This window comes from Anneissia japonica, unplaced genomic scaffold (genome assembly GCF_011630105.1).
Source record: "Anneissia japonica isolate Jap-2015-1 unplaced genomic scaffold, ASM1163010v1 scaffold997_len2565447_cov190, whole genome shotgun sequence".
Lineage (NCBI taxonomy): Eukaryota > Metazoa > Echinodermata > Crinoidea > Comatulida > Comatulidae > Anneissia > Anneissia japonica.
Genome location: NW_022696369.1, coordinates 767,874 through 782,587, shown reverse-complemented (window position 1 = coordinate 782,587; position 14,714 = coordinate 767,874). Strand labels below are relative to the sequence as shown.

Here is a 14,714-nt window from a genome sequence, read left to right as displayed (position 1 = left end):
AGACCAACTTTTTCTAATGTATTTTTTGACGTAGATTACGAATCTGATTGTTGATCGGTCCGGGGAGGGGGCTTTTTCGAGATATGTGGGGTCAAAGGTCAAATCTGGCATATTTAAGGAAGGGGATCGCAAAAGTGAATTAGTGTACCAAAATAATGTTTTCTAATGTAATTTAGATCATAGATTCCAAAAATTACAGTAAATTGGACAGGTATGGAGTCGTTCAAAGGTTATTGGGGTCAAAGGTCAAATAAGACATAATCTGGAAAAGGGTGCTGCCTGTGTGATAAATGTGAAAAAAGAAACATTTCTGACATATTTTTGGGCGTAGAATGGGAATCTGATTGTTGATTGGTCCAGGGAGGGGTATTTTTTGAGATATGAGGGGTCAAAGGTTAAATTCGGCATATTTAAGAAAGGGGTCCTAAATGTGTAATAGTTTACGAAAATAATGTTTTCAATGTAATTTAGGTCATATATTCGAGAAAAAATGACAGTTGGACAGGTGTGGAGTTCGTTCAAAAGTTATTGGGGTTAAACTTCAAATAAAATATAATCTGGAAAGTGGTATTACAGGTGCGTGTGATAAATACCAAAATAATGTTTTACAATTTAATTTTGGTCGTAAATGTTTAAAACTTTAATATTAAGTACCTAAAAATTCATCCTCACTCTCCGACATTTTCACTTTCACTGTCACAGTAACCTTCACTTGTTTCAGTATAAAGTAATTCGATCAGATCATCTGACATCACAGCATTTTGTCCAAAGAATTTCGCTGTCAGCGGTCCACCCATGATTCTGTGGATTTGGAGCATCAATTATGGGGACACACGATTGCCTCCATAAACGGCAGACATAATTGGCTCTCTGTATGTGTAGATACATGCATTCTTTACAGGGTGGTAAGAAGGAAAGGTCTACAAATTTACCACTTTTGTTATATTTTTCCCGAAACAGATGTTGCCTTGCGGGGTGTACGTCTTTTATTTTCTTAAGTCCATACAGCTTGCACACAAGCTCTTCTAAGTTGTTGTAAAGTCCATTGGTTACAATTCAACTTTTTCCAAGTGCTACGAATGTGTTATTAAATCTTGGAAATTTCTTGAGCACTTTCCAATACGTCATTTTCTCTTTCCTGAAAAATATCGACACATATTCATTACCTGTAAAAGAATGTAAACCGAGGAGAGCTTCTTTAATTTTTTGGACATGTTGCTTTCTTTGAGATCATAGATTTTCCTGCTGTTTCCGTGCCCATTGTCAACCATAATCTGGTCATATTCAGCAAAGAGTGCCAATAGAATAACAATTATATCAGTATCAACTGAAGGTGATAATTGTTCCAGGGTTGATTACAATTGCATGATTAATGTGCAACGCAATTATCGTGTCTGCTTCTTCCTGATCAGATGCCAGCTCATCCACACAGCATACGTTCCCGTTGGACAACTTAAAACATTAATTTTCTTTGAAAAATAAATACAATTCCCTTTAGGAATAATATCCTTTTGTTCCTTCCATACATCCAGTATGAGATCAGTCATACGATCTTTGTTTGACCCATTCGTCAAGAAGCTTGAAAAATTCCTTGGTATTTTAGTGTTTTCCGAATTTATGAAAAAAAGAGCACTTGTCCCACGGTCGTTTTGTTTCCCAGATTTGACCTTTGACCCCACATATCTCGAAAAAGCCCCCTCCCTGGACCGATCAACAATCAGATTCGTAATCTACGTCAAAAAATACATTAGAAAAAGTTGGTCTGGTAAATTCTGCAAAAAGTGACACCTACACCTCATATACGACCGGTCTAAAACGGCAATAAACCAAAACGGCAACACTTCCAGAATTCTGATTCAATATTTATTTTGGTATATTATCAGTTTAGTTTATTTCCCATCATCAAAATATTCTACAAGCAGATAAGATTTGCACAAGGCAGGACAAACAATTACAATAAAAAATGATGCAAGGATGACCTATGAAAGTTTTCAAACATCAAAATATAAAACGAAAAAAACCCCCATTAAATTACAGATAAAATGAGGCTCAACCATTTGTGTAATATAAGTAAAAAACACGAAAAAAAAAAAAAAAAAAAAAAAAAAATAATAATAATAATTTCTCTAAATCTGACTTTTGTGTTATTGTCCCCTTAATTTTTTAATTGTTCTCTAATTCCTGCATTGTCTAAGTTCCCCTTAAGGTAGGTTTTAGTAACATAACACCAACAACAACATCAATAATAATAATAACAATAATAATAATAATAATAATAATAATAATAATAATAAAATTAATAACAACAACAAAACAAAACATAAAACGTATATATATCTCCTAGCGGAGATAAATAATAATAATATTAATAATGATGATGATAATATGATGACGATAATAATATGATAATTAATAATAATAATAATAATAATAACAATAATATCAACAACAATAATAATAATAATAATTAATAGGCCTGCCCTAGGCCCTAATAAAACAATTAACAACAAATTAAATAATAAAAGGATCTGGGGAAACATGATATAAAAAGTAAACATTATCAAATAAATGAAACTTCAAAATACAGAGACTAAATGAGGCATCTACACAATTTTGCTACTTTGCTGTTTTGTTACCTATCATTGCCGTTTTGCTCTGCTGCCGTTTGGTTTATTGCCGTTTTGGTTATTGCCGTTTTGACCTGCATCCAAATAAAATCTTCTATTTTTTTGTTTATAGTTCTGGGTTTAGACCATTCTATTCTGGTTCAAGGCCTAGGCCCTTCATATAGAATCTGCATTGGAGAAACGTCTTCTAAATAAAAAAAAATGATAGAGCTATGGGCTAATAATATAGGCCTAGGCTAGGCCTAGCCTAGGTGCAGTTGCTGGCGGTCCCTTCGATCGTTTTTGGTCGGAAAATGGTACCGTATCGTCTGACAGCGATTGAATGAAATAAAGATATTGATTTGTGTCGGTCATCAGGAAGGTACGTGTGTTTACTTTTCACCCATCAGACGACAAATTACGATTGGATATTTAACATTTAAAAGTTAGATTTAATAAAAACATATATGGAAATAAATGTTTTATAACTTTGACCACAAACCTACCTAATTAGCATAAATTCATTGTATTGCTTAATGAATAATACACAAAGCGATTAATTACATTTTACAAAACATTTCATTTAGAACAATTAATATTAAGCAATTTTCCATTGTGTTTTTGTGCCCAATTTGCAATAAATAAGATACAAAATGAAAGATGTTATGATTTTAATTTCATACATTTAAAATCAGTTTAAAGTACTATAGTTGTGTAGAGGTTACACTATTGAGCAATTATAGTCAGGTTTTGAGTACACTATAGGAATAAAAGCTGAAGGAGCCATTATTTCCTGACAATTTTTGAATGAAAAAATGGTTCCCAAGGCTCCAATTTCCTATAGTGTATTGACTATTGCCTTATGTGGTATGAGTGGTTGCTATGACAGGGGCGGATCTAGGTTCACATTTGGGGGGGGGGGTGTCAGACTTTTATTAATAAAAATGCCAAAAAAAGGGGGATGACCCCTCCCCCAGGAAAATTTTGATTCTTAGATGGCGGGAAATGAGCTTTCCAGACTTCTGAGGTGTCTTTTAATGACTTTTAAGTTCTTCAAAATTCAAGGTTTTCCCTTTCTTGAAAACGGTCAGGTAAACTTTCTCATTCTTATTTCAGTAAATAGGTCTATTTATGTGTGTATATGTACATAACAAAAAAAAATTGAGTTGCTTACGTATTCTTTATTCTATGAATAGATAACCCCACAGAGGAAGGGGGTCTGGGGTTATTACAGTAAATAGGCCTATTTATGTGTGTATACGTACATTTAAAAAATTGAGTTGCTTACGTATTCTTTTTTCAATAAATGGATAACCCCAAAGAGGAATGGGGGTGCGTGGGTCCTCCCCGGTAAAATATTTGATCACTAGATGGCAGGAAATGAGCTTTCCCAACTTCTGAGGTGTCTTTTAATGACGTTTAAGTTCTTTAAAATTTAAGATTTTCCTCTGCTTGAAAATGGTTAGGTAAACTTCTCATTCTTATTATTGTAAATACTAGTAGCCCTACTATGTGTGTATGTACAGTACATAACAAAAATTGAGTCGCTGCATACATACATTCTTTTTTCAATAAATCGATGAACAACAAATAAAACAGGGTTTGGGGTCCTCCCCGGAAAAATTTTGGTACATAGATGGCGAGAAATGAGTTTTCCCGACTTCTGAAGTGTCTTTTAATCCAAATTCAAGGGTTTCCCCTTTTGTAAACGGTCAGGTAATTTTTTCTCATTCTTATTACAGTAAACAGGCCTATGTGTGTACTGGTACACAGAGAAATTTTTTTTCCCCCAAGGGGGTCAGGACCCCCTGATCCCCCTCCCCCTTCAGATCCACCAATGTGCTATATAATGAATCCATAGTGACTGTGGTCGGGTGCTTAGTGATCACTGTGCGTTTTCATTAGCTGCGTGTATTAGAATGATTTGTGAGTAGTATGCGCACTGACACTTCGCATAGCACTTCACAGCTCTTCACGGTGGTACGGAAATGTATACAGTGATGGTTAATGAAGTTTATTAGCTGCTATTAAAGTAGGCCTAACCTCCTGGTAGATATTTATGTACTCTAGATTAAAATAAGTCAATCATCTCTATCTATCTGTCTCAGCTATTATGCCTTTAATTCGTGTTAACCAGCACCGCAGAGAGAGATTTGCTAGGTTCACTGTGTGTGTTCATAGTTTGCCTAGCAACGAAATATTCCATCGCGATGTGCTGTAGTAAAATCACCCAGTGGTGGCACCAGAGATTTGCAGACAAGGGGTCCGACATGTCCAATGGAGGGGTCCAAACAAAGGCGACGACGAAGCATCAGTCGACGGCCCGGAATAAAAGAAATCCCTGTTAAAGTTCATGGGGAGAGTTTTTTTTGGAGAGACTTAATTTGGTCATAAATGTGCTTTTAGACCACAATATTCGGGATTGGCAATCAATATAGCATTATTTGGATAGGCAAATTATTATTTTTGTTTTTTCATTTTTTGTCCAACAACCTAGTCGTTCTTTGGACGACAGGGGGTCCAGGTCTGTCCGACGGGTAGGCAAATGCCCACTCTGCCCACCCCACTAGCGCCACCACTGAAATCACCCTAGCTTTGAGCTTTTTTGCGCATGAGACGCTAAGAATTGGAGGTATTAAACCAATTAGTGATCAGTCGGGTATAGGAAAATTCAGTACAAATGAAAGTAATGATGTCAACACTGACTTATAGTAATGATCAGTAAGATTCAAAATGGTGATAATGACAATGGTGATATTACAGTGATAACAAAATTGAATTACATGATAATAATAATAAATTAATAAAAAGGATAATTATAGTGTTACTGATTTGATAGTGATTATAATTATCAACAATTGTAATAATGTATTTATCGAATGTATTGATAATATATCTGTTGGGATGCATGCTTGTTATCTTGACATTTCCTGCCAACTTCACAAAATAGAGAAGAAAAAAAAAGAAATCTTGCCAACTTAGTGATAAGGCTACATAGCAGGTTAATTTTAGCTTTAAACGTGGGATGACACTAATTAGAACTTATGATCAACTTAATTACAGATTATTCTTCAGATTGTGATCTATTTTTTAAGTTTGCAAAATAAAAGTATACCCTATTGGTATTAATAAACCCTTCTCCTTGGGATATATAAATTGTTAAATAATATTTAAAAATAAATATGGAACCCAAAGCCCTTTGACTGCTGATTCAATTCTTCAACTGAGTTTAATACGAATTGTTAATCTCATGGATTTAATGTTGATTCCTTTATCTGAAAGGTTGCATAAAAATACACAGTGAATTTATAATTAATATACATCCATATATATGCACATATTTTCAGTGATAATTGATTACATTTATAAGTCACTTAATTTTATATTATAAAGTCCATTTGGTGCATGTTTAGAAAAATTTATGTGACCCCTTAGGATTTATGTGACCCCCAAGGATTTGAACCCAAGACCCCCTGTATAGTTAGGTAGCTATCAGGACATGTTATACTCCCTTGGACCAGTGTATAATATTTTCACTCAAACATTTATAAATTATTATATAACATTTCATAATGCTGACTATTTTACAAGGCCTGTATGTCATGAATATGTCATAAAGCATTGCATGTACAATATGGCATGATTTTTGAATAAAATATAATTAAAAACATCTGTTTAACAAGCCACCAATATCATAACTTGGAGGTCTATCATAATTTCACTTTTAAAAGTTGATTATGTTACATACTGTGATCTTATAATATTCCAAAATGTCCCTTGAGAAAAAAAAAATATTCATGCACTAGCATCTTAATGGTTGGTAGAAGATAGTATGTCTTTGATCTAAAACACTGTTTATACTGTAAACTTATATTTGACAAATATCTGTGATTTGCAATAATGGACATGATGATGTCATATGCTATTTATAGACAAATCACAGCTATTTGACACATGAAAATTGATAGTGTGGACAGAATGAGGCGAGTCGAATGGCTGAGCGGTTTAGGCTGGGGGTGGGGGACTGGAGGGTCACAAGCAAGGGTTTAGCCAAAAAAATGAAATAGGCCGTCCAAAATGGAAGCCATTGGGCGTGGCACTGAGCCGATGGGCGAGGCACGCCCATCTTTGGGAATCCCCACCGAATATTGGTACGAAAACAACGTACATTCAATCAATAAATGTTGCTTTTATCAAACGTAAATATGATTTAGCTTTAGTTTAATGTAACATTCGATAGATTAGAAAATTATAAAGAATTTGCTATTTAAGGTAGACCAGGCCCAATTAGGCTAGGCCGAGCTGATTAGGCCAAGCCGTCCTAGCCATCCTAAATAATTGTAGGCCGTCCAAAAAGACGTAATTTTTTGGAGGGGCGTCCACCCCACCACCCACGCACCCCCTACACACGCCATTGTGTACATTATGTGATAGAAATTAAATATACTTTCTCTTAAGCTTTGTGTACACTATCAAATTTTATGCGACAAAAAATACGATGACATCATATCACATGTTATCAACTTATATCAAAAAATGTTGAAAGCGTTCAACTCTTGTTGTTAATGAAATTTAATAGTGTAGACAAAACTTTACTTATCAATATCACAATTTAGTTCATTTCAGAACTTAAAGTATGGGTGGAGCAGTAAGTACAGGAGAGGACAACGACCACCTGGTTGACAATCTCAAAGATGCCGAATACATAAAATCCAAAAGAGTTGAAGAAGTCTTCCGTGCCGTAGATCGCAGTCATTACTACTTAGAAGACCATAAGGATAACGCTTACAAAGACCTAGCATGGAAACACGGCAACATTCATTTATCGGCTCCGTGTATATATTCAGAGGTGATGGAATCACTGGAGTTGAAACCGGGATTGTCATTTCTGAACCTTGGATCTGGGACAGGATATTTAAGTACAATGGTCGGATTAGTTTTAGGTACGTTTTAAATTATGAAATATTAGGGTCGCTTTTTAATTTTCAATTATTAAATTAAGTACAAAATCAATTAATAAATCAGTCAGATGAACATTCAAATCATAAAATTGTAGACAATGTAAAATTTGAGAAGGCTGTATAATATAGATTGTTGAGACGTGAAATGTGATATGCCCATACTGTATTTAAATATAGTATGACATCATCATGCCCATATATGGGCACATCATGCCCATATATGGGCACATCGTGCCCATATATGGGCACATCATACAAATATGTTACATAAAATTTGATAGTGCCGACAGACCTTAAACTATTGTTTTCACATTCAAGTGAAGACGTGATCTCTCTTCACATATTATAGTTAATCATGCTAGTTTTCTCAGGATTCTCCTATACAGGTATAGGGAAAAGTTGGTCATTTCAGAAGTTAAACAAAAATTTTGTATTTTGTATTTAAACACTATCACAACTACAACTTAAGATTTATACTCTTTCCTTGTTTCAAATACCCTTCAGGTTCAAATGGTATCAACCATGGTGTAGAGATCCATGAAAACGTGATTGCATATGCTCAAGAAAAGTTAGCCTCTTTTATTACAGACTCAGAAAAATTTGACAGGTTTGAATTTTGCGAACCAAAGTTTGTACATGGTAAGTTTTTGATAAAGAACATTGGACAAATACATTGTTTCTGGTATATATTTATGGTCTTGAGTTAAGAAAACGGGAACTTTTAGGAGAACAGTACTGAGGTACAAAAATTATAGTCCAATAGAGAAAAAAATAAATGATAATTAGTAATAAAATCTGTATTTCCCTGAATGGTACAACATAATAATTTATCCTAGTTTCATGTGTTTCTGATAGCATGCCTGTCTTTTCATCATCTAGGTAATTGCTTACTGCTACCATCCGGCACACGTCAGTATGACCGTGTATACTGCGGTGCTGCATGCCCACCAGAACATCAGAACTACATGAAAAATCTCATCAAAGTCGGGGGAATTCTAGTTATGCCTCTTGATGATCAGGTATGTGATATTCTTGTGTGTTTTTATAAAAGGGGTTTGATATCTACCACACGAAGTGATGCTCATTGCATTTGATTATCCTGGTTGTTGCATTATATCATGTGTCATGTGTAGCCATCTACATATCCGGTTCTGCTATGTAAATGATCATTCAAGCTAATTCACTATCTATTTAACATTTTAAGTGGTGTTTTCTATGTATAAAATTGTAAGTAAATGTACGCATCGCTACATTGTATTGCTTAGTGAATAAAATATTTTAAATTATATTATATTTTGATGTGATCATTTTTGATTGAGGGAAATGCTCTGCCTTCTTTAACTAGCTTTTACAGTTTACCCGTAAGGATGAAAATAGTTGGGAATCAAAAAGCGCCCTCCCGGTATCATTTGCATCACTCATCACCCCAACAGTGGAACAGCAAGGAATTCTAGCAACTGTGGACTTGCGTAAGTAAAATCTTAATAATTTTTCTAATGGTCCGTTGTTCCGCTTTTTATTTAGATGAAAATATTTTACCGGGCAGATTATGAACGCTGGATGTCTAGAAATGTAATGAACGTGTTATTTGCACCATTAATTCTTCCATCTGATATGGATTATAAGAGCAATAAATCACTGCTAAGCCTTGGTAAGTTAAATTTGATACTTGCGAGTGATGCGGAAAATGTGATGAATCCTATTATTCATACCAAAATATTATTTTGGCTTATACACCACAACATAGTATTTTGTGCTTCTAAAACAAAAGCTGTAATGGTGATAAAAAGTAACAAAAATAATACAAACAAAAAATACCAGGTTAATCCCTAGAGATTATCATTTTAATCTTCCTTCCACAGCATCTGTTGATCCTAGAAGTCTACAGGAGTTAAGTCGTCTGAAAATCAGAGCCATCATTCGGGAAGTGGTATTCAAAAAACATCCACCTAAAGACACACCAAGGGTAGAACGCAACAATCGTCGACCGCGTAACTGCATAACAATACGTAACATGAGTAACATGATTGAGCTTGCCGGAGAATTGATGAATGAATTTAATGAGGACGATGAACATGAGGAACCCGCTGGCAGACAGTCACGGAGGACTGTCTCAGAAAGTGCTGTTCCTGAAAGAGAATTCCCACCACCAGGTCCTAAACGTTCTAATGGAAGAGACAAAGGCAATGGAGCAAAAAATGGCAAAGAGAAAAATAATGGTAGGAGAGATAATGGCTCGGGGGAAAGCTCATCATCTCATGCCTCAATTAACAGACGACGAAATGCGAAAAGTGAAAGTGATGCAAACTCAAAGACAGATGGACTTCAACAACAGCAAGAATTACAAGCCAGAGCAGAAGGTGCAAGAAGTGTACATGAGCTTCAGGACAGCGACGTTCTGGAAGCAAATTTTGAAAGTCGACAAGAAAATGATGAAAATAATGATGCGAGTATTGAACAACGCGATGCTGCACGTGATCGCATGGTGAACTGTTTTGCAGAAGCAATGTTGATAGCTCGTAGCCTCAAACGAGCATATGAGAACGGATTCCCGCAAGACCGCAAACGATTGAATGATAGATCAAGTGAGTGCGAAATGGATGTTGATAATGCAGCGTCTCTTGCATCGCAAGATCAAGATCTTGGTGCAAGTAGTAGCGCCAACACTGAAGCAACCGCGGGTTCATCCACATCCACTTTGCCAGGAAACCCTAGTGCTGAAAGTCACAGTGAAGATAAAGAGTGTGAAATTTATGATAAAGTTGAAAGAGTGCCAACATCAGACAACGGCAGCATTGAAAAGAGTCTGGGAAACCGACACCCCATGTCAAATCCTGGAATTGAAATAAATCATGATATAGGCGATTATTTAGTCAGTGAGGATGATGACGAGGATGATGAAGATGAAGATGATGATGGGGATAAGAGAAGCTCTATTGATCTGTCTTCTGGGTCAAGTTCCTCAAGTACAGATGATCTAACTGACGAAGGGATTTTTGAAGATTTGAAAGTGAGGCGATTGTACAGTACCAGAAAGCAGGTTACCAAAACACCTGTCTCTCCACCGGAGAGGAATTATATTAGGGAGTATATAATGGAACTACCGCTTCCCCAGTCGCTAATACAGTATTTGTTGTATAGCCGCACACAGTAAAGCATCCTTGTATCAATGCGACTGATATTAAGGGCCATGTATTAATTTTGACATATACAAGGTAAATATTACAGACTGTATTCTAGATGCTCTTTATAACAGTTTCAGTCAAGGTTCTTAATGTAGGTGTAGGCCTGCAAAATTATAACCAGTCAAAAAAAATCTGCCTATCAGCAAAGCTTACAGCTAATGTATAGCATAAAAGTAAGTTGAAAAAATAAACAACACTGGTATTTACTTAGCTTATTTTAAGTTACGAAAAAATAAATTGCAATATAATGCAGTTTTAAATTTAAAATCCTGTTCTCATTATTCTTTGATTGGCCTGGTCACAATGGTGTGCCACTTTAATGAAGTTTATTATGAGCAGCGTCCAATCTTTCAAATTTAGATACCTGTACCTATCATCTGTACAGCTGCTGGACAAATCAAAATTTCCTTCTAATTCTAGAAACGTAACAACACAATATTGTTTAAAAAATACTTATAACCTGTATTAAGATTGCCAAGGAGATAAATTGACATTAAGAACAAAATGTGAATAATCTTAGTTTACTAGATTTTGTTTATGTTGTTTTCACATAAATGAGAAGTGCTTTAATGTATAGATTGTTGTGATGTAAAACAAAAGAATAGTGTTTATTCAAGGTTAACAGAATGGGTATAAATAAATATTCAAAAGAACAGGTTTGAATGCTAAAACTGATGTGGGTGTTGAACAGAATGAATATGAATATTCAAAAGAACAAATTTAAATGTTCAACAAAACTGATGTCAGTGTTGAACAGAATAAATATACATTTTCAACAGAAAGGAGTTGGATCTTCACTAGTAGAGTGAATATTTAATGTAATTATATGAATATTGGACAGAATGGATATAACAATATGTAACAGAACTGGTTTGATTGTCCAACAGAATTATTGTAAATGCATATCGGAATGGAAATTTATGTTGAAGAAAATGGGGATGAATATTCAACAAAAATGTTGAATATTCAACTGAAAGGTTTGTATATAAAGTGGAAATACTGTAAACTGATAAATGCATTTTGCAAATAGTTGTTCTATTTAATTGGATGTACTGTATATAAACATTTTATAATTTAATAGCAAACAATATTATTGGAAATTTTGCTACTTTTTAAAGAACCAAGGCGCATTAGTTCACAGCTGTTTGTGGGTAACTACTGTACTTCCAATTTGATTAAACTTGTTCTGTTTTGTATTGCACTCTTTCTCATCATTTTGTCAATGTTCAGTTGTAGCCCACTTTCTGAGGGTGAAATAATACCATCATAATATTTCATTTGTTTCAATCAATGACAAAATCAATGGATGATAATTTTTAAATAATTAAATCAGAATTGGATAATAATCTTTGTGAATGTATGTGATGAATTCTTTAAACACTAGATTTGGTTTTTACTGCTAAAATGAACTCCACCCTCTAAGCCTGATAGTATGACCTGCTCAAAGCATTATGTAGGTTCCAAATGACTATTGAGTTCTTTAGAAGTTAGATTTAAAACAAATATTCTACTGGAAATTAAATACAGTATTGATAACTATATTGAAAACAGATGATTCTAACAAGTACAGAACTCTTGTACCTTAAGTGGGTTAAGTGCCAGTAAACTACAGAGGGTATGTGTGTCATTCTGTTTCAAGTACATATAATAACCTCAAATTTAAATAGGTTTGTGTGTAGTCATAAAAAAAAATCTTACGAAATGCATTATTTCATCACAGTTTAAAGTGATATTTCTGTTTACTAATTTACCAGTTTTTGTTATATTTTGCTACCCAATTATATGAAAGCAACAAGTAGCTAAAGTTGCTATTAATTTTCAATCTGTGCTAAGTTCACACATGTTAATGCTTAAAAGCATTTCATTTTAGATTTGTCAGAATGCCAGTAAATATTGAAGGTACTTTTTCTGGGCTACTAGCTAGTTACAATCTAAATATGTCCCAGGACCTGTGGTTAAAACTGGTAAATTTTTATAAGTCGAATCCAAAATGCCATTATAAAATTGTTCGACTTGGATAAAATTCAACTTACAGATGTTTAATTAATGGATAACACAACAACTTGGCAAGTAAAATAAGATTGAATTATTCGAGTTAGGCAAAGTCGACTTAGGTAAGACAATAAGTGGCTTACCCTACTGTAATTGTTATTTGGGATAGTAGATATCTTTTTAGTTGGCTACATATTTTTGGTTTAAATTAATAATATAAGGGTAAGTACTGAAAACATCTTGAAGTTTTTTACCCAAAGTAGGCCTAGTTGTGGATTGAGTTAGTAATGACACATGGTTTTATCATTATCATAAGTTCAATGGTTACACAGTAGACTGCATCTTGAATCCACAAGCCTAGTGATGTTGTTTTTGTACACTGCTGGTGTTTTGCTTTGAATTTGAAGTAGGCAAGTATTTCATTTAAGCCAGCCATTCCTACCATGCCTATCTTTTTAAAATCCTAATTTGTATTAATTTTTTAGTTCCTATGCATGTAATGCAATAGGAACTATTGTAATCACTTTCACAGTTTCCTTTGTGTTCTATTGTGTGTAGTGTGTATGTGTGTGTGTAGACATTTATGCAAATGCGCATGCGTCAAACAAAAGTTTTCCGACATTTTGTTTTTCTTCGCGCGCATGCGTCAAACAAAAGTTTTCCGACATTTTGTTTTTCTTCGCGATGCGAAGTTCGATGTGAGGTTTTTGCAGTGTTCAGTCAGGGCTCACGCTAACCGATCGGCAAGTTGGCATAGATGAAACTATTTTGGTTTTGCGGCAAAAAAAATTAACTGCTATAGGCATAGTGAAGGCCCGAAATGAAAAGAAGGTTTTAACACTTGCTGAAATACATCAGGTTTTTCATTTAGATCTCCATTTTTCGCCAACTCTGTGGTCGTTTGATTTGTTGTTTTATGAATAGTCTTGTTGCAAACGTCATTTCGTGCCTCCTGAGTTATCTGTTATTTGTAATTGTTATTTTAACGCGGTAAAGGGAGAGCAGTGGCTGTATAGCGTAGACTAATATGACGGTACTGTACTTTCGACAGCCGACGACGCAGTAGTGTTCTTTTGAATGCAAGATGTAGATATGAAGGCGGCCGACTGTTGGGTGCATAACGATTGTGTAGCTTGGAATTTCCCACTAAATCACGAGGCATACCCTACTAAGATGGTGGTAGTAATAAGCATATAATTAATAAATGATTTCGTGCATCGTCTAATACGTGAAATAATTTTAATAATGTGTGTAATAAATTAAGAAATGCACTGCAGCGTGGGTCGGTAATTTTAGTGAATAAAAACATGTCATAGTTTGCCAGTGTTTTGTCGTAGGCTTACTTAGTCGTCCCTCGACGAAGCAGTCACACATTTTTTTTTCGTTTTTATGAAAACACATGTTATTAGAACACTGAGGCTGATATTGCCTAAAAATTAAGGTCAAAATAAAAAGAAATTGAAGCCGAGGTAAAATAAGAAATGGGATTTTAATATAAAAAAAAAACAAGTCTCTTGTTGCAAGCTTGACAACCAGGTGGTTTTCCTCCTTGGGTAGCAAGAATTTGACAACTGTCAGATGGAATGCTTTCCAAACTATCATTAGTTTAGATAATTATCTTTTACCCATAGACAAGTAGGATTGAAGCCGAGGTAAAATAAGAAATGGGATTTTAATATAAAAAAAAAACAAGTCTCTTATTGCAAGCTTGACAACCAGGTGGTTTTCCTCCTTGGGTAGCAAGAATTTGACAACTGTCAGATGGAATGCTTTCCAAACTATCATTAGTTTAGATAATTATCTTTTACCCATAGACAAGTAGGGTATTGTTAGCAAAGGGTACCGGTATTGACTTTAATGTTATGTCGTCATACACAAACGATTTTGAAAATTTCAAAAGCAGAGAAATATCAGCGTATAATAATGAACCCCTCTGAATCATTAAAAAAAAAACCTCGCTAATAAAGCAA

General features: G+C 34.6%; 1 protein-coding gene across 2 annotated transcripts; it reads left to right on the top strand.

Annotated features, from left to right (window-relative positions):
* The first annotated feature begins 7,192 nt into the window (after nucleotides 1-7,192).
* Nucleotides 7,193-12,449, top strand: LOC117101956. Of its 2 annotated transcripts, none has more exons than XM_033242088.1 (5): nucleotides 7,193-7,549; nucleotides 8,072-8,206; nucleotides 8,447-8,586; nucleotides 9,092-9,218; nucleotides 9,430-12,449. In XM_033242088.1, exons 1-5 carry the CDS (start codon nucleotides 7,243-7,245, stop codon nucleotides 10,719-10,721), a joined length of 2,001 nt encoding a protein of 666 aa, XP_033097979.1. In that variant the 5' UTR covers nucleotides 7,193-7,242; the 3' UTR covers nucleotides 10,722-12,449. The 2 variants fall into 2 exon arrangements, with proteins under 2 accessions (XP_033097979.1, XP_033097980.1); XM_033242089.1 differs by lacking the exon at nucleotides 9,092-9,218 and adding an exon at nucleotides 8,913-9,036 and having other exon boundaries at nucleotides 7,195-7,549.
* Nucleotides 12,450-14,714: the final 2,265 nt, after the last annotated feature.